The following is a 20,518-nucleotide window of genomic DNA, read 5'->3' on the forward strand; positions in this document are numbered from 1 at the left end:
CGGACAGAGGGCCAGGTGCAAAGCTGTCTAATCTGAAGTGTTTTGAATGTGGTGTGCCAGGCCACTTTAAGGCAGAGTGTCCTAAACTACAGGAACCCATGGACTGTTCTGTAGCACATATTGGACCTGCATTTCCAAGCTGTTTTACCATGAGTCCCACATCAGGAAGTCCTTATTTGTTCCGGGTGACTGTGCTAATCAACCAAAACCTTGTTCTGGCCTTGGCTGACTCGGGGAGTGAACTCTCATTGGTTTTCAGCTCTGCTTTACCCGAAACCATAACTTCTCGGTTGCCCAAAGTGAAAGTTCTTTGCGTACATGGCACAACAGAGGAGTATGAAAGAACAATGCTACCAGTCACACTCAAAGACAAAACTGTTATGGTGGTAGCTGCCATAGCACCTAAACTCCCATATCCACTCATTTTGGGGCGAGACTTCCCACTGTTTAATGATGTCCTCGGTGAGCGGATCCGGCCGGACATGATGGCAACTGATGATGCAGCGGTCGGAAGCCCGGTCTTAAAGGAACCGCCTAAGAATCCACAACATCTGGACATCGATCTTTGGGAACCGCCAAACCGGAATGCCATCCTGGGAGTCACAGCAGGAGTTCCACAAAAGCATCCAACTGTGGGGAAACATGGACAGTCCAAACTAGCATTGGTCGGTGATGTCGCAGATGAGCCCACCCCGCCTGTCAGTGAGGATACGGACTGGTCTGCAATCCCAATTTTGTTTCCTTTGCAGGACTTTGCTCGAGACCAACTTAATGATGCCACTTTGGAACATGCCTTTAAAAGTGTGACTGAGGTAAATGGGGTAGCGAAAACCGCCCAGCCTGCAGAAGGTATACCAAATTTTATTGTTAAAAATAATTTCCTGTATAGAGTTGCTAATGTACAGGGGGAAAAAGTAGAACAATTAATGGTTCCTCAGGTCCATGTAACCTTAGTGTTAAAAGCAGCACATACACATGTTTGTGGGGGACACCTAGGGGAGGATAAAACACGGCAACAAGTTCTGCTTAGGTTTTACTGGCCCGGTGTACACATGGCAGTGAAAAAGTATTGCCGGTCCTGTCCCATTTGTCAGAGAACCTGTCCCAAACCCATGTACAGGGTACCTCTCATTCCAATACCAATAGTACAAGTTCCCTTTGAACGGATAGCTATGGACCTTGTAGGGCCCCTGGAAAAATCTGCACGTGGGCACCAATATATACTAGTGGTGCTTGACTATGCAACCAGGTATCCAGAGGCAATTCCCCTACGAAACATAAAGTCCAGCACCATAGCTAAAGAACTTGTATTGATGTTTACACGCTTGGGAATACCCAAAGAAATTCTCACAGACCAGGGTACTCCATTCATGTCTAAACTGATGAAGGACATGTGCCAGTTGCTAGGGGTTACGGCGCTTCACACCTCTGTATACCATCCACAAACAGATGGCTTGGTGGAACGCTTTAACCGCACATTAAAGCACATGCTCAGGAAAGCAGTGGCTCAAGTGAAAAAAGATTGGGACACTCTTATTCCCTATTTGATGTTTGAGGAACGACAGAAGAAAAGCTATGACAAAAGTGCTGTTGTTCGATCTTTCAAGCCTGGGGACAAGGTCCTAGTCCTGGTTCCTACCCAGGAAAGCAAACTTTTCGCCCATTGGCATGGTCCATATGAAGTTCTAGAGGCTGTCGGTCCTGTCAATTACAGAGTCCACCAGTTAGGTAGGAGAAGGGAGGAGCAAATATATCATGTGAACCTCCTTAAACCCTGGCATGATGAGGTAACCTCTCCTCAGGTAGTGAGTACTGCCATTGAAAAGTCTGAAGTGCCCATAGAGCCAGGCTTGTCCATTCAGCAGAGACAACAGACTGAAGAAATAATTCGCCGGAACAGGGATGTCTTCTGTTCCTTTCCTGGGCGCACTATCTTAATCGAACACGACATTGTCACTGCACCAGGAGTCATTGTCAAGCAGAAGCCATATCGTATTCCAGAAGCCAGACGGGTGGACGTGAGAAAGGAGGTCGAGAAGATGCTCCAGTTAGATGTAATTGAAGAGTCCACTAGTGAATGGAATAGTCCCATTGTGCTTGTCCCGAAACCCAATGGGACAATTAGATTCTGCAATGACTTTAGGCGCCTAAACAGTATGTCGCAGTTTGATGCCTATCCGATGCCACGTGTGGATGAACTAGTGGAAAATCTTGCTGGTAGCAATTATTTAACAACCCTTGATCTAACAAAGGGTTATTGGCAAGTTCCCCTGACTTCCACGGCCAAGCCAAAGACTGCATTTTCCACCCCTGATGGTCTCTATCAATATAAATTGCTACGACCTCACACAGCTTATGCAGCTGCTTACTTGGTTGATATAGTGATTTATACCCCAGACTGGGGATCACATTTAGCCAAAGTTGAGGCGGTCTTAGCTTCATTACGGTCCGCAGGGTTAACAGCTAACCCAGAGAAATGTGACATAGCCATGAGAGAAGCCAAATATTTGGGGTACATTGTTGGTCGAGGGCATGTAAAACCCCAGCTAGATAAAGTGGAGGCAGTCAAAAATTGGACAAGACCAGAGAACCTTTTTAGGCTTAGTAGGTTACTACAGGCAGTTTGTAAGCCACTTCGCCACTAGAGCTGCTCCACTTACGGACATGTTAAAAAAAAGTTGTCCAGATAGATTAACCTGGTCTGACTGCAGAAACCGCCTGGTCTGATCTTCGGTTAGCTCTTTGTTCCTCTCCAGTTCTACAAGCACCAGATTTTACCCGGAGGTTTTTCCTCCAAAGTAATGCTTCTGGTGTTGGCTTAGGTGCAGTCTTGTCACTGGAGAAGAATGGAGTAGAAAATCCTGTCCTGTACCTAAGTCGTAAGTTGCTTCCAAGGGAACAAAAATATGCCACTGTGGAGAAAGAATGTCTCGCCATAAAATGGGCTACAGAAGCTCTGCGCTATTATCTCCTAGGCAGAGAGTTCACCCTAATAACAGACCATGCACCATTAGGATGGATGCAGAACAACCGGGAGGTAAATGCCAAGGTAACCCGCTGGTTCTTGGCACTACAACCTTTCAAGTTCTCAGTAGAACATAGGCCTGGGATTCTACATAAAAATGCAGATGCATTGTCACGAAAATATGCGCTCCTCGCGAAGTCCGCGTCCTACTTGGAGACGCTAGGGGGAGGGATATGTAACAAAAGGAGGCATTTAGCTGGCAATATGCAGAGAAAGCAGGGAAGTAGAGTAAAACATTGGCACAGTTATGTACCTAGGTGGAGATTAAACCAGGTAAAAACATATGTGTAGTTTAAAATTGGTTTACTTACATGATTTAAAAGCTGCTTCCTCTCAGCAAACAGACAGGGTGGGTCTGATAGTCTACACAAAGCCAGGGATGGGCGTTTCCTTTTAAAGAGATGGTGGGTGTGTCACCTGTCCATCAAGCTAGGCCTGTGGGAGGAGTGTCAGGTATAAAACCCTGCTTGTTTCATTGTTCAGTGAGATCAACACTGGGCTAGCTGGCTGATCTGGACAGAGAGCTGGACTATGTATAGTGAGGGTTGAGGGTCTCCATAATTGCTGTGCAAGTATACGGTGTCAAAACACTATTACCATCCTGACAATAAAGAACCATAAAAAGGAAGAAGTTGTACGCGTGTGCTTCTGCAGTAGCGGGCTCTTGTAAAAAGTATATGTGTATATTAGTAATTTTTTTTTTTTTTTTTTTAAATAATCTATTTCATATTTTCTCCCAGGAAAGAACTTGTACACCAATGAATATGTAGCTATTAAACTGGTGAGTTGTGTGACATGCTCTCTGATATACATATACTTGTAGTACCTTATTTTCAATTACAAACTTTGTAATGTTCGTTTTGTCGCTACTAATAAACATTGTGCAATGCGATTATTGTGGTTCCAACGCACAGAGAGATTTAATAGCACAAAATAGCAGGATAACAGTAAACCAATGATGCATAAAAGGTATAGCAAAATACAGGAAAGTATAAACTATATACATTACATTACGCAAGCGCATTCTGGTTCCATTTGCATATTCAGCCTTGTAGTCTGCAGTCAGGAAGAGAGATATTTACACTGGCCCAGGAACTTGCTTGTATGCAGTTTGAATTAATATAAACAGTGATGATGTCACTCATATACACAGATAACACTCAGAGAGGTCTTTATTGGTCCAGGGTTAACGATGCCACAGTAGACTGCTGGTCATAGGTCAGTTAATTTGATCTCTTCCCAAAGGATGGGGCAACTTACTCCAACTGTTGCCTATGTGTCTTCCCACCAAATAACCAGTTTAAACTGACCCATTAACAAAGTACTTTTGAGTATTAATCTCATACCATTCATAACATGCCATCACAATATACGATTGCTTACCTCTTTACAACGGATTTCAGCTAGTGAAATATAGATTAATATGAGACCAAACTCCACACATTTCTGTATACCTGCACCATAATTTTCCTTTACTGCAGAATTATCTATGTATAAATAATCTCTATTACATTTACTAAAAAATGAATGTGGATTGGAACCTTTCTAAATGTGTACTATTTACAAGTGCAAGTGTGGATGGAAGTGTGTGTAATTAATCCGTGTGATTGCGTCATTACACTGGCGTACTAATCGCAATCGCACGATACAACAATATTAATCAATTTACCCTACTTCATCCAATTATTTCACTTACGCACCTTGTTAATTTCCCACAGGAGCCTATCAAGTCCAGAGCTCCACAATTACGTTTAGAATACCGCTTCTACAAGCAGCTTGGTAATTCAGGTGAGATCCATTGTAGTTATATATGTCTTGTACTTAACTAAGAGTAATTTTAGATAACCAAGAGTGTAAGATATAACAGATGCAAGTTTAAACCTAATCATTTTGCAAATGTTTTTTCCTCGAATCAACTCAAGTCATGAACTTAATTCGCGTAAATGATAAAAAAAAATACTTTAAAAGCAAAAAACTCTGTTCTGCACATTAAAATAAATAATGTTTCTCATTTGGCTGCAACAGAACATCTTCATAAAATGCCTAGTAGTTGTATTAATTTTGAATTTGCCTTGGATCTATCTTTCAACAAACAAGGCTTTTCTCCCCTTCCTCAGTCTCCAACTTCTTTTCTCTGTCTCTTCCCCAAACTGATATGACCATTGTATCTTAGATGTCAATAACATCTATAGCTTTGGAATATCTTGTTAATACATAATTTAGCAATCAGCAATCAAACATAAAAAAATAATAAATACCAAAAAATTAATAACATCACATACAAACTGAATAAAATTAGGGGTTCATTTTGTCTTAATTTTGTTAAAGCAAGCAAGGTAAGATTTATTGAAAAGTAAATAAATATATATTTTTTTCTCCGTATAGTGTCCATAAGTTAAGAAAAATACATATTTATTCAGGTATAGTGCCAAAAGAAAAGTTGGACATTTTTCTATCATTCCAATTTATGGAGCAAAATGACCCAATATATTACTACATAAGGCACTGTTCCTAGACCTCTCCCTGTATTTTACTTTCTTGTCCTTGCTAATTATCTGTTTTTGACAGTCTTAACAACACTTAGATCATATCTTCTATTTTTTTCAATTGATATTTGTGCTCTTTTAATGGAATGATTTGTAGAACAAGGGGACACCCTTTAAAATTGGAGGAGGGAAGTCTGAAAAGTAACATAAGGGATACTTTTTTTTTTTTTTTTCTTTTATAGAAAAGGTGATAAAATCTATTTAAAAGTTTCCCACTAGCTGTGATTGGGACTAAAATAGTAAAATAATTAAAAAATGCATGGGACGGACATATTGATATAGAGCGTAAATAGAAAATATTGAGAAAAAAAACAAACCACAAAATCTCGTATTGCCCCCTAACAAAACACACACAATGGTCAGACAAATGCATCTATATGTTCTTCTCTGCCTTCGAATTCACTGTTTCTTTATTTCTTTTGCTACCAAAACCTCTACACTAATCTGTTATTAATGTACCACTCACTGCGTTTTTCTGTTTTAATTGTTACCTAATGTATTATAATGTACCCCCTTCCTAAAACTTTTACTGTTCTTTCTCCTTATTCAAGTTATTCTAATACCTGTTTTTTTATTTTAGAGGGCCTTCCTCAGGTGCATTACTTTGGGCCGTGCGGGAAATATAATGCTATGGTTCTAGAGCTGCTTGGACCCAGTTTGGAAGATCTGTTTGACCTTTGTGATAGAACATTCAGTCTCAAAACAGTACTGATGATTGCAGTCCAGCTAGTGAGTTGTTTTGGATAACTGAAGTTTACTTTTCGGTGCCACATTTGCTCTGGATAGTTGTCTAATTACAAGTTTTTAAATTTTGTAATTTAAGCTTCACTTATCATCACCATTTATTTATATAGCGCCACTAATTCCGCAGTGCTATACAGAGAAATCATTCACATCAGTCCCTGCCTCACAGTCTAAATTCCCTAATACACACACAGACAGGCAGACATAGAGATTAGGGTCAATTTGATAGCAGCCAATTAACCTATTAGTATGTTTTTGGAGTGTGGGAGGAAACCGGAGCACCCGGAGGAAACCCATGCAAACACAAGGAGAACATACAAACTCCGCAAAGATATCTTTTTGGTGCCGCATTTGCCCTGGATAGTTGTTCAATTACAAGTTTTTAAATTTTGTAATTAAAGTTTCACTTATGAGTAAGTATTACATTATCTTGTTCTATTTCAGATCTCCCGTATTGAGTATGTGCACACAAAAAGTCTTATATACCGGGATGTTAAGCCAGAGAACTTTTTGTTGGGTCGTCCTGGAAGTAGGCGGCAGAAAATCATTCACATAATCGATTTTGGCCTAGCCAAAGAATACTGGGATCCAGAGACCAAAAAACATATTCCATACCGAGAACACAAGAGTTTGACTGGAACTGCGAGATACATGAGTATCAACACGCATTTGGGGAAGGGTAAGAAGGGCCTGAGCTGCATGGGAGTTGTATTCAGACAGAAAAAAGAGATAACCATAACATCCCTTTATCATACTTCTTCAATTACTAATGGATCATATTGGACAGTGTTAAAACAGCTGACTCTGTTAAGAGACAGGGTTTGTCTATATAAAACCATAACCTTCTCTTTTCATTGGTGTACTTAGAGCAGAGCCGAAGAGATGACCTTGAAGCGCTGGGTCACATGTTCATGTATTTTCTTCGAGGGAGCCTGCCCTGGCAGGGTCTCAAGGTACGAATATGACTGGAGGTCAAAGCTGTCCTTGGGTATTGAGGTTTCTATAGGTGATATTTCCTATATATGGTACACGAGGAACACCAGTGTGTATCTCATTAGGTCTGAAAGTTATTCTCCAATTGTTGTAAAGAAATAAGGATAAAAATACGAAAACATCTAAACCATTATATTTTTTTTTAGTTGTAGTTAAACACCCATATGAAATTCATCATGAAGTTCATATAATTAGAAATTGTGTAAAAGTGGATATGACTACATAATTCCACTGTTTGTACACTACTGTTTAAAATTTGCATTGGAAAATATAAGTGTATGTCACTTTGAGAAAGTGTATTCAGTGAAGATACAGACTGTTTATGGGGTCAGGTGGGTAGAAACTATAATTTAAGGTTTTCTTCTTCCAATTAGGCCGATACATTAAAAGAAAGATATCAGAAGATTGGGGACACCAAAAGATCCACTCCTGTAGAGGTCTTGTGTGATAATTTTCCAGGTGAGAAGGCATGTACATAGTTAAGCAGTATGCATGAGCAATATGTTTTATATTCACTTATGCATAAGCATTGGTTGGTATTAGGGCAATAACAGCAGCATGCACTTGTAACCTTTGGCATGAATAATTAGCTGGAAGATGGAATTTATAGCTTAACCACAGGTGTATGTTTTTGTGTATGTGTGTCTTTTTTTCTGCCCATGTCTCTCTACCGCTCAGTGTGTGTCTTTATTTTTCTACGTCATCCATTCTGGGGGACACTGCTACCATGGGGTTGTATGTGGGTGATCGGAGTTAGCATTTGAATAGTTAACTAACTGAACTGCTGCTGACTCCTTCCCTCTGCAACCCCTACTAGCCTCAGTTTCATTTAAATGCCCAAGGAGTTAGGGTTTTTCTAATTGAGCTGCGGTGCTTAAGCACATTAATTAGTGTTTATTTATTTCCAGTTTCTCTTTGTCAAGAGTGAGTGTAGGTGTGGATAATAGGTGCTGCGGGCAGCATTATTATCTGTTAGTTAGTGGTCCGTCGAAATACGGGCAAAGATCTCTACTATCCACAATAGAAAAGCTGACAGGCTTGCAGTTAGAGTGGTAGGAGCTGCTAGCTGCAGCTCTATCACTATATATATATATTTCTCCGAGACCAGCGTTGCCGACAGCCAGAGAGTTTGAGGACATATTGGGAGATACCAAGTTCCCCACATAGGCAGAGGGGGAACTTGGATCTCTGGTCGGATGACCAGGTCCATCGCAGTGCTTGACCAGGTCAGACTGCGGCTAAGCTGAGCTCTGATATGCTGAACCGCAGACAGATGTCATGAAAAGTGTGTACCGTACGGCGACCAACTGGTGTCCCAGTGAGCCTTGTTAGATGGGCGACGAAAGAGGAATCCTCCCCCTGCTATATGGTATGCTCCAAGGTGGGAAGTATTCCCGCATATCAACGGAACTACAAGTGGCTCTCTGAGGATGAAGAACAGGCTGACTCCTTTTCCTTTTTGCTCTTCCTGTCATACCAGCTAAGTGGCATTCCTTATTAGTTGTACTGTGAGGGGGACACAAATATAATATATGAATAAATTAATATATATATAAGGGTACTAGTCTGCTCAGCTGACATTGTAAAAAAAAATAAAAAAATAATATATATACTTATTTATCTACTAGGTTAAGGTTTTTAGGTTGTTACCTTAGAGAAACCCTGTTCCTTTTAATTTATTGTCCTTCCACCCTGTGTGTGGATGAAGTGAGTGTTGCAGTTAGTTTATGCCCTTGTCTGTTATTGTTAACATATCAGAAAAGGGAAAATCTGATAACGTCAAATTTTATACCTGTTCCTAATGCCCTGCTAAGCTCCAGGTGGGACAGACAGACCAGGAGGCTCTCTGTGCACAATGCGAGGCTGGGGTCCGGGATGGGCAGGTGCAGAGGCCATCACCGATGTTGGCAGAAGAGCCAGCGTGGTTGTCTTCACTGGCACAATCTGTTTCATTACTCACTCAACTTATTACATGTCAAGCGGAAGCACAGGCAACCCCTGTTCATTCCGCGACAGGTGCCACTCTGTCTACCTCTGCTGAAGGGGTAGATACTCCTGTTACCGAGGCCTATTGGGGGGGTAGCATCACAGGCTGTTACTCCGTCTCCTCATGCTAATCAAGGAGAGTGTCACTCACCGGACCGTGAGTGCCTCTGCGCTGGTGCGTGGCTCCCTAGCCTTCCTGCCGGCACCTATCCTGAACCGCGGCCGTCCGCCATCCTGATGGTCTGCGCATGCGCAGCTCCTAAGAACTCTTGTGACTGTTGCTTTTCATCCAAATTGGTTGATCAGGCAACTCCCTATTTAAGGCACCTCTGTGCATTACCTCATTGCCTGATCTTGGAGTCTCATTCCCTGTGAGTCTCTGAAGGTGTTCCCTGTGTTCTACTAGTGTCTTCAGTTTCCTGCTGATTCCTGATCTACTCATCGCTGGTTTCCATACCCGCTACTATCTCCTGTGTACTACTAGTGTCTTCAGTTCCTGTGGATTCCCTGTGCTACTCATCGCTGGTTTCCATACCTGCTACAGTCTTCTGTTTCCTGCCTGTGTCCTCAGCTGGACTCTGATTACCGGATCTACTCACCTGTGGTTCATACACTCGTCTCTGCCGTCCAGCGTCTCTGCAGTTCCTGCATCTCCCTGTGGACAGACTGTTCTACTGAATAGCGGTATGCTTATCTGTTATTGACTTTCTACGTTTACTCTGCATATCCGCTAGGACAAGTTTCCACGCTCAGCAGCGGTATACATACCCGCTATAGACTGTTATTGTTACGCTGCATACCTGTTTGGAATTAACCGTACTACTCAGTCGTTCTATGCATAACTGTGATTGACTATCCATTATTGGCCTGCATATCTGTGCTGAGCAAGTCTCTACCAAGCAGCGCCACACATACCGTTATATAGACTTTGTTGGATACGCTGCATACCTATTGGGATCAAGTTCCTCTGTGCTCTCAGTGTCTGCATCCTATTATCTTTGTATGCTTCCACCCATCAACACTTGTACACATCCTCACCTATTAAGCAGTGGTACAACTTGCTATATGCAGACCACTGACTTCCCCGCTACCTACCTGCACCTGGACAAGTCTCACCATAAGCAGTGGTACAACTTGCTATACGCAGACCAATGACTTCCCCGCTACCTACCTACCTGCACCTGGACAAGTCTTCTCACCATAAGCAGTGGTACAACTTGCTATACGCAGACCACTGATTTCCCCGCTACCTACCTACCTGCACCTGGACAAGTCTTCTCACCATAAGCAGTGGTACAACTTGCTATACGCAGACCACTGACTTCCCCGCTACCTACCTGCACCTGGACAAGTCTCTTCACCATAAGCAGTGGTACAACTTGCTGTACGCAGAACACTGACTTCCTTGCTAACTCCCTGCATCTACTCACGTCCATTCTGATCTTTGTGTTCAAATCTGCCTTTCCATTATATCAGCTAGTCGCTGATTCTCTGACCAAAGATTGCTGCAAGTCACTGACTTTCCTATTATTTATTGTCATTCTCTCTCCATCTGCTGTGATATTTGTTCCGCTAGTCACCCCGCTACCAGAGGACCGTTGTGTGAGCTTCACTACTCTGGTAAGCCCAGTCATCTGGTGAATTCCTGGGCAAGACTCCTAGTGCCCGTGACAGAGAGCTTGTTCTTCCTCTTTGGGAAGAAGGCTGGACCGTTTACATTGCTTTCTTGATGCCCCTGATTTTCTACCTCCTATAGCCAAAAGTGCTAGTGTCACACGCCGCACTCCCGCTGTCCAGCGCGGGAGCCGGCGTGTGTAACCGGGTCTCCTCTGTCGTCCCCCTCGCCTGATTCCTCTCCAGAGCTTCACTTACCTTGTTCCACGCTGCAGCTCTCCTCCAGCGCTGTCTCTCTGCTTCCTGGATCGGCATTCACTGTTCTGCGCATGCGCAAAACGTCCTAAACCTTTTCTCTGCTTCTACTGCCCTCTATTGGCTGCCTAATTGTTACTACACTATTTAATGCCTTCCTGACCTGAAATCTGTGCTGGTTCTTTCAGTCAGTCTCTGACACCCGTCTCTCGTTGGAACCGTGACATTAAGAACAAGCCATGTCTGATCCTGACAGAGAACCTTCCTCCAAGGACATGCTTCAACACTTGGTTGGAAGGGTAGAGCGTCAAGATGCCATTCAGATGCAATTATTACAGTGTATTCAAACGCTGACAACTCACCTGGATGCACTACAGGTGGCTCCGCCTCCCCCGGTTGTTCAACCTCAACCACTAGCCGCCGAGATTCCTCAAGCCGCTGCTTCTTCTTTGCGTTTACCTACCCCTGCCAAATTCGATGGAGACCCAAAATCTTGCCGTGGATTCTTGAATCAGTGCTCCATTCAGTTTGAGCTCTTACCTCAGAACTTCCCTACTTCCAGGTCAAAAGTGGCCTATATGGTCTCCCTCCTAACTGGTCAAGCCCTGGCATGGGCCTCTCCTCTCTGGAAGCGTAATGACGTCCTCCTCAATGATGTTTCAGCCTTTACCTCAGCATTCCGGAGGATTTCCGATGAACCAGGACGGGTGACCTCCGCGGCTTCTAGTGTCCTGAGAGTACGCCAGGGTTCCCGCTCGGTGGCGCAATACGTTATTGAGTTCCGAAACCTATCCTCCGAACTCCAATGGAATGAGGAGGCTTTAATTGCGGCCTTTTGGCAAGGGCTATCAGACAAAGTCAAAGACGTCCTTTCCTCCTAAGAGTTACCACCCACCTTGGACGCTTTAATTTCCCTCTGTAACCGGGTGGATCTTCGCTTCCGGGAGAGGACCTCCGAGAAGGATCTCCCTAAACGCCCTATCTTTTGCCCAGGTCCCCGATTTCCATCTCCCACTCCTGCGGATGAGCCGATGCAGCTGGGACGCTCCCGGCTAACTCCTGAAAAAAGGGACAGAAGTTATGTTTATACTGTGGAGATTCTAGCCATCTCCTAGCCTCCTGTACCCGGCGTTCGGGAAACGACAGACCTTAGCCTGCTCTGGAGAGGTCAGGCTAGGGTTTTTTTCTTCCTCTCCAACTTCTTTCTCAGACCCTACATGTTCCTTTCCTGTCACTTTAAGTTTGCCTTTAGGATCCACACCATCCATGGCATTTTTGGACTCGGGAGCAGCCGGGAATTTTATTTCACAAGCTCTAGTTACCCAGCTCGCCTTTCCCACTGTTCCACTGAAGAAGCCTTTGGTTACTACCGGCATTGATGGTTCTCGACTCCCTAATGGCAGCATTTATAAACGGACCAGACCCATCTCCATGCAAGTTGGGGCACTCCACTGGGAAAAAAATTTCCTTCCTTGTTCTGCCACTGACCATCAGCCCCATCATCCTCGGACTACCTTGGCTACATCTTCAATCACCCCACCTGGATTGGCCTTCTTCACAAATAATTGCATGGGATCCTGCATACTCCCACAAGTGCTTGACGTCTGTTAAACCTATCTGCTCTACTCAGATTCCTCTGGAACCCGTTTCAGTTAACTTACCTCCCCAGTATTCTTCATTTTCAGACGTGTTCTCTAAAGCTTCCTCTGAGCGCCTACCACCCCACCGACCCTGGGATTGCCCCATCGATCTCCTTCCCGGGAAAATTCCTCCACGTGGACGGGTCTACACCCTTTCACTACCAGAAACGGAGGCTACTACGCTCTATATTAAAGAAAATCTGCAACAGGGATTTATTAGATCCTCATCTTCACCTGCCGGGGCCGGATTTTTCTTCGTAAAAAAGAAATATGGGGCCCTCCGTCCCTGCATTGATTACAGAGGGTTGAATGCCATCACTATCAAAAACCGTTACCCTATCCCATTGATCACAGAGCTGTTCGATCGCATTAAGGGTGCTAAGGTTTTCACGAAATTAGACTTACGTGGAGCATACAACCTTATTAGGATCCGTTCTGGCGACGAGTGGAAAACGGCTTTCAATACTCGGGACGGTCATTATGAATATCTAGTGATGCCGTTCGGCCTTTGTAACGCCCCTGCCGTTTTTCAAAGCTTCGTGAATGAAATCTTCCGCGATCTGTTATATTCGTATGTAGTAGTATATCTGGACGACATTCTCATCTTCTCCAGGAATCTCCTTTCACACCGTATGCATGTGGCTGAGGTTCTCTCTAGACTACGCTCCAACCATCTGTTTTGCAAATTGGAGAAGTGTGTTTTCGAGGCTTCCAAGTTACCTTTCCTAGGTTACATAGTTTCCGGAGCAAACCTACATATGGATCCTGGGAAGGTTCTTTGTATTATCGACTGGCCCCAGCCGGCCACTTTTAAATCTATTCAACTTTTTCTGGGTTTTTTATATCCGGTTACTCTTCTATTGTGGCTCCCCGGTGGCTCTTACTCGGAAAGGCGCTAACCCACAGAATTGGCTCCCAGAAGCGGTAGAGGCCTTACAATTTCTAAAAGGTGCCTTCTCCACGGCTCCGATTCTCCAACAACCTGATGTTTCCCTTCCTTTTTTCTTAGAGGTAGATGCTTCCTCCACTGGAGTGGGGGCAGTCCTTTCCCAAAGGACCATCCAAGGGAAGTTCCATTCTTGCGCGTTCTTCTCTCGTAAGTTCCTGCCTGCAGAGAATAACTACGCCATCGGGGACAAAGGACTATTGACCATGAAGTTAGCCTTAAGTGAGTGGCGTCACCTCCTAGAGGGGGCTCGCCATCCAGTTACGATCTTCACTGATCACAAAAATTTACTCTACCTTCAGACTGCCCAATGCCTGAATCCGCGTCAAGCCCCCGGTCTCTTTTTTTTACTCGTTTTGATCTTCGTATTACCTTCAAACCTGGTCTTAAAAACAAGAAAGCAGATGCTCTATCACGGGCGCTCCCCGGGAGTTTAACTTCCGATGCTCTCCCAGACCGTCCCATCTTGGATTCCTAGTGCCTTAATTTGCTCTCAGTCACTCCTACTCCTCCCCACCTCGTCTTCGGAATAGTCTCCTACGTTGGTTCCATGCTTCACGATTTGCTGGACATCTTGGTTCCCGTAAAAACACGGAACTGATTTCTCAACAGTATTGGTGGCCCAAATTTCACTCCGAGGTCAAAGATTTTGTGGCCGCCTGTTCTATTTGTGCTCAGAACAAGACTCCCCGCCAAGCCCCATCAGGGTTGCTGCACCCGCTTCCACTACCTACCAAACCCTGGACCCATATTAGCATGGATTTCATCACCGACTTACCCATAGCCAAAAGATTTAATACCATCTGGGTCATAGTAGACCGTTTTTCCAAAATGGCACACTTCGTTCCACTCATTGGCCTTCCATCTTCGATGTGCTTAGCTCAACATTCGTGAAAGAAATATTCCGACTACATGGGTGTCCTGTTGAAATTGTTTCGGATCGAGGTGTCCAATTTGTCTCAAAGTTTTGGAGATCTCTCTGTCATCTTCTGGGTATTCGTTTGAATTTCTCCTCCGCATATCATCCCCAGTCGAACAGTCAGACCGAGAGGGTAAATCAAGATCTTGAAACGTTTCTCAGAATATTTTCCTCAGCCAATCAGGATAATTGGGTGGATCTCTTACCCTGGGCAAAGTTTGTCCACAATAATTCCTTCCACGAATCCACGCTAGCTACTCCTTTCTCCATTGTGTCCTTCCATGAATCCACGCTAGCTACTCCTTTTTCCATTGTGTTCAGCAGCCATCCTCGTGTTCCAGAGTTTTCTGCCCGCCCTCCCACCCAGGTTCCTGCAGTTAATGCCCTACAACAGACTTTTTTATCCGTTTGGTCTCAAGTCAGGAAGTCACTCAAGAAGTCTTCTACTCGCTATAAGTTGGCAGCAGATAGGAAACGCAGAGCTGTTCCCCTTCTGAAATTGGGGGACAAGGTCTGGTTGTCTACAAAAATCATTAGTCTTAAGGTGCCTTGTATGAAACTAGCTCTTCGCTACATTGGTCCCTATAAGATCATTCAAGTAATCAGTCCCGTTTGCTTTAAATTACGATTACCACCCACTCTACGCATCGCCAACGCCTTTCACATTTCTCGGTTGAGACCACTCATCATTAATCGGTTCACGGGCCCGGCTACACTGAATATTCCTCCTTCTCTCCAACAAAGTGATGAATTTGAGATCAGCCATATCCTGGAATCCAAGACTTCTAGAGGAACAATCAAATATCTAGTGGACTGGAAGGGGTATGGACCCGAAGAGCGCTCCTGGGTACGGGCTGCTGACATTTGCGCCCCTCTTCTGCTAAAAAAATTCCACTCCAGATTTCCGAAGAAGCCAGGTCCTATGTGTTTAGCGTCCACCTTTGAAGGGGGAGGTACTGTCACACGCCGCACTCCCGCTGTCCAGCGCGGGAGCCGGCGTGTGTAACCGGGTCTCCGCTGTCCCCACCCCGCCTGATTCCTCTCCAGAGCTTCATTTACATAGTTCCACGCTGCAGCTCTCCTCCAGCGCTGTCTCTCTGATTCCTGGATCGGCATTCACTGTTCTGCGCATGCGCAGAACGTCCTAAACCTTTTCTCTGCTTCTACTGCCCTCTATTGGCTGCCTAATTGGAACTACACTATTTAATGCCTTCCTGACCTGAAATCTGTGCTGGTTTTTTCAGTCAGTCTCTGACACCCGTACTGAATACAGCCGCGAAGTCCATATTCCCTTGCGGAAATCACTGGTGAACACCATTTCACTTGTTAGACTCCGCGCCCCTAGCTGGTCACGTCAATTCCAGTGAACCACCAGGATCCAGTTGTCCCTCGTTGGAACCGTGACAGCTAGAATATCACATACATGGACACCAGTCAGCAAAATATTTTTCTGCCAGACACCAAGAACGTCCTAAACCTTTTCTCTGCTTTTACTGCCCTCTATTGGCTGCCTAATTGGAACTACACTATTTAATGCCTTCCTGACCTGAAATCTGTGCTGGTTCTTTCAGTCAGTCTCTGACAACCGTACTGAATACAGCCGCGAAGTCCATATTCCCTTGCGGAAATCACTGGTGAATACCATTTCACTTGTTAGACTCCGCGCACCTAGCTGAAGTCACGTCAATTCCAGTGAACCACCAGGATCCAGTTGTCCCTCGTTGGAACCGTGACAGCTAGAATATCACATATATAGACACCAGTCAGCAAAATATTTTTCTGCCAGACACCAAGCTTTGTGCAATCAGGACTTCAGTGAGGAGGCTTCTCTGGTCTCCTCGACCTTCCATTTTTATGGGCTTGAAGCTCCTGGCTAGATGGTTTCCTCCTTCGAGACCCTTCCTTGCGGTCAGTTTCATTCAAGGGTTTTCCAGTGGGACCTATTATTAAGCCAGTGGTCAGCGTCTCCCCTCCATCTAGAATATCAGAGCCTTCGACTATCCAGAGTAGCCCGTCTCTCCCTCCAGTGGTGGACAAAACCGGAGCATTTGGGGATGGGAAAATCATTTGCTCCAGCCTAAGGGGTGGGGGCTCCAGGGCCTATGGTCACCCAGGCAAGCATCCCTTCCAATAAATATCCTAGAGCTAAAGGAGATCCTTCTGGCTCTTCAGGGGGTGCAAAGCTTGCTCAAAGGAAAACTGACTCGCATTCAGTCGGACAATGTCACGGCAGTAGCATATATAAACCTCCAGGGCGGTACAAGAAGCGCGGGTGCGATGGCAGTGACGAGCGAGATTTTCACTTGGGCAGAAACATGTGTTCCAACAATATGAGCTGTGTTTATTCCAGGGGTAGAAAACTGAGAGGCGGATTATCTCAGCAGACATCTGATCCTCCCAGGAGAATGGTCCTTGCATCCCCAGGTATTCCAGGACCTAGTCAACAGGTGGGACCTTCTGGACGTAGACCTGATGGCCTCCCGTCACAATCACTGGGCACCCAAGTTCTGCACAAGGTCTAGGGATCCTTCGGCGACAGCAGTGGATGTAATGACCATGAATTGGCAGTTTCGGCTGGTATATCTGTTTCCTCCCGTTCCCATGATACAGCGTGTACTTCGGCGGGTTTCACTGGCAGGCCAGCTAGTAATACTGGCGGCACCAACTTGGTCCAGGAGGGTTTAGTACACCAAAATTTGTCTGCTTGCAGTCGGACCGGGTTGGCTGATTCCTCAGAACAGACCTTCTGAGTCAAGGTTTGTTTCATCATCCAGATTTAGTTAATCTAGCTTTAATGGCATGGCTGTTGAGGCCAGCATATGGCGAGCCAAGGGGTTCTCCTCCAAGCTAGTGCAAACCTTGATGAAAGCCAGGAAACCAACCTCGGCACGCATGTACCACAGAATATGGCGGGCATATGTAAAATAGTGTGAGCATCATTTTTGCCAGTCGACTGTGCCGTTTATTGGGGTTTCTTCAGGATGGTTTGGAGGAAGCACTCCGTCTCAGTTCTCTAAAAGATCAGGTCTCAGCGTTATCAGTGTTTTTTCAACGTCATTTAGCCATTCTTCAGAAGTTCAGACTTTGCTTCAGGGAGTGTTGCACGGTCAGCCTCCTCATGTCCCGCCTTTAGCCCCTTGGGACCTCAATTTAGTCCTAGGGGCTCTTCAAAATTTGAGCCATTTGAGCCACTGGATTCGGTGGAGTTATGGTTTTTGACTTGGAAGGTTATATTTTTGCTGGCAATAGTCTCTGCTCGCAGAGTGTCAGAACTTGGAGCATTGTCTTGTAGGGCCCCCTACCTCATTTTCCATGATGATAGGGCGGTCCTGAGAACAGTGCCTTCTTTCCTACCAAAGGTTACATCAGCTTTTCACATAAATCAATAAATTGTTGTTGCAGCATTTCGTGATGGTTCCTCAGGGGCTTCCTTATCATCCTTGGATGTAGTGTGGGCCTTACATATTTACGTTAACAGGACCTCAGCTTATCGTAAAACAGACTCTCTTTTTGTTCTATATGATTCTCATAAAAGGGGCTGACCGGTATCTAAACGGACTGTTGCCCATTGGATTATATCTATGATTAGACAAGCCTATGTGAGTTCTAGTAAACCAGTCCCAGAGAAAATCACTGCTCACTCTACACGTTTAGTGGGCGCTTCTTGGGCTGCTCGTCACAGTGTTTCGGCCGATCAACTGTGCAGAGCTGCTACCTGGTCCTCAGTTCACACCTTTACCAGATTTTATCATTTCAATATTTTTGCTTCATCAGATACTACCTTCGGCTGCAATGTTTTTTGAGCGCAAGGGTTTCCGAGCTTAGAGGCTACTTTAGAAAGTCCCCGTCGTAGCAGTGTCTCCCAGATTGGATGACTGAGAAAAGAAGATTTTGGTACTTACGTAAAATCTCTTTCTCTGGATCCATCAGGGACTGCGTTCTCTCACTTTTGCTCTTCTGCTGGATGTTGTTTGTTTGTTTGCTCCTTTCCTTGGGGCTTTTGTATTATGCTGAGGCTAGCAGGGGTTGCAGGGGGGAGGAGTTAGCAGCAGTTCATTTAGTTATTTAAGTGCCAACTCTGATCGCCCTCATACAACCCCATGGTAGCAGTGTCCCGCAGATGGATGCAGAGAAAGAGATTTAAGTATCAAAATCTTCTTTTTTTCTGTCTGTTTTTGTCCTGTTCTATTTATGTGGCCAACTATGTTTGCAACTCTCAACACACTGAACAAAGTGGTAATCCAAGTAACACTTTTCCACTTCCCTTGCAGAGGAGATGGCAACTTATCTTAGTTATGTTCGCCGTCTGGACTTTTTTGAAAAGCCAGATTATGATTATCTTCGGCGACTTTTTACAGACCTATTGGATCAGCGAGGCCTCATCTTTGATTACGAGTATGACTGGGTGGGAAAAACATTGGTGAGTTTTAATAGAAATGGTGTTTTATACAAACTTACATATATGTCAAAATGTCAGTTTGAATGTTTAATATTGTTTCAGCTCTCTCATTTTTTTGTTCTCAGCCCACTCCTATAGGCTCTGTCACTGGTGATTCTTCCACACCATCACAGAACAAGAACCAACCACATTTAAAGCACCAGGTAAGATTGATTGAAGGTATTGTGATAGGGTGATGTTTACATGCCTTAAAAAACTTCAACTATTCTCTTTACAGGGATTAAATTCCACCAATGGGGATCTGAACATTGATGATCCAACAGCTGGTCATTCCAATGCTCCCATAACTGCACAAACAGGAGTGGATGTGACAGATGACACCAAGTAAGTAATTCACTAATGATTGGTGGGTTTGTAAGTGCTGTTTCTGTAATATTTAAGTAAATTGACCTTTCTTTAGTATTAAGGCAAATTAAAAAAGAGTAGGGCTATAAAAATGTTGCAGATCTTGGATACACATAGCTGTTTATATAATGAATAAACTACCTTTTACTAAGCAGAAAATAAAAGAAAGATATTTCAGAGTATTCACGTGCGCTTAACATACAAAGTAAAAATTGTATGACTTGATAAAAATGTTTAAAACTTAATTACGTGATATAATATAGAGTGTAGTCATGAAGCTGAAAATAAATGATGTGAAAGAAAATGTCACTCTTCCAAGTAAATCAAAGCTAATTAGCCCTGGATGTGATGAAAGCATAAAGATGTTTATCGATCAGAAAAGACGTACGATGCAAATATTGCTGATACTGCACAGGAATTTCTGAGAAGGCTGAATACTGGTAGCAAGGAATACTGTGGATGCAGATAGAATGGTTAAGTGGAGAGAAATCCGGAGTAGTGATTTGAGCAGCAGTAAGTAAAAGTGTGAGCGCACAGGAGAAGCAGGAGAACAAAACAACAATGACCAGCACAGGAAATAGAGAGGGGCAGGTATAAATAGGGAACCACCAGGTTCAGGCAATAATTAGTGCAATAGGTAAACCTCTAGTAATGAGAAGAAGAAAAGGTACAATAGCAGCACTTCTGGTGAATAGAGGTACTGCCAAATCAACAAAATGTAACAAGTTCAAGGTCCTGGAGGCAGGAACTGCCAATGCAAAGCAGCATGTAGCGCAGAAAGCTGCAGGCAGATCCTGGCAGAAAAAAAGGTGCGTTTCTTTAAATTAATTAAATGTGCACAAGTGAATAAAATAATTTGAGACTGCAAATACATTCTATATTGTTTGTTTGTGAGCACCGAACAACCACTTTCTTTTGTTTGCACATACACATTGGTCTCAGTTGTCATTGGCTGCCGCCTCAAATGATTTTATTCACTTGTACACATTTCATTCATTTAAAGAAGCGCACCTTTTTTCTTTCAATATATTCAAGTTTGTTTTTTT

The 20,518-nt window shown here is 44.1% G+C and overlaps 1 protein-coding gene across 9 annotated transcripts in view; it reads left to right on the forward strand.

Moving 5' to 3' along the window:
* Positions 1-20,518, forward strand: part of LOC142148381 (casein kinase I-like) — a 69,183-nt gene that overhangs the window by 41,007 nt on the left and 7,658 nt on the right. For 8 of the 9 annotated variants that reach the window (XR_012690848.1, XR_012690847.1, XR_012690845.1 and 5 more), the window contains exons 3-11: positions 3,766-3,806; positions 4,744-4,813; positions 6,152-6,300; positions 6,760-6,994; positions 7,183-7,268; positions 7,683-7,767; positions 18,940-19,088; positions 19,193-19,270; positions 19,345-19,451. Coding sequence is in view for 2 of the 9 variants with exons in the window: in XM_075204782.1 (XP_075060883.1) it covers positions 3,766-3,806; positions 4,744-4,813; positions 6,152-6,300; positions 6,760-6,994; positions 7,183-7,268; positions 7,683-7,767; positions 18,940-19,088; positions 19,193-19,270; positions 19,345-19,451 (1,000 nt within the window). In the remaining 7 variants the exon portion in view is untranslated. The remainder of the gene's footprint in view (positions 1-3,765; positions 3,807-4,743; positions 4,814-6,151; positions 6,301-6,759; positions 6,995-7,182; positions 7,269-7,682; positions 7,768-18,939; positions 19,089-19,192; positions 19,271-19,344; positions 19,452-20,518) is intronic. The other variant, XR_012690851.1, reaches the window with a different exon arrangement.

Source organism: Mixophyes fleayi, chromosome 1, assembly GCF_038048845.1.
Source record: "Mixophyes fleayi isolate aMixFle1 chromosome 1, aMixFle1.hap1, whole genome shotgun sequence".
Classification (NCBI taxonomy): Eukaryota; Metazoa; Chordata; class Amphibia; order Anura; family Limnodynastidae; genus Mixophyes; species Mixophyes fleayi.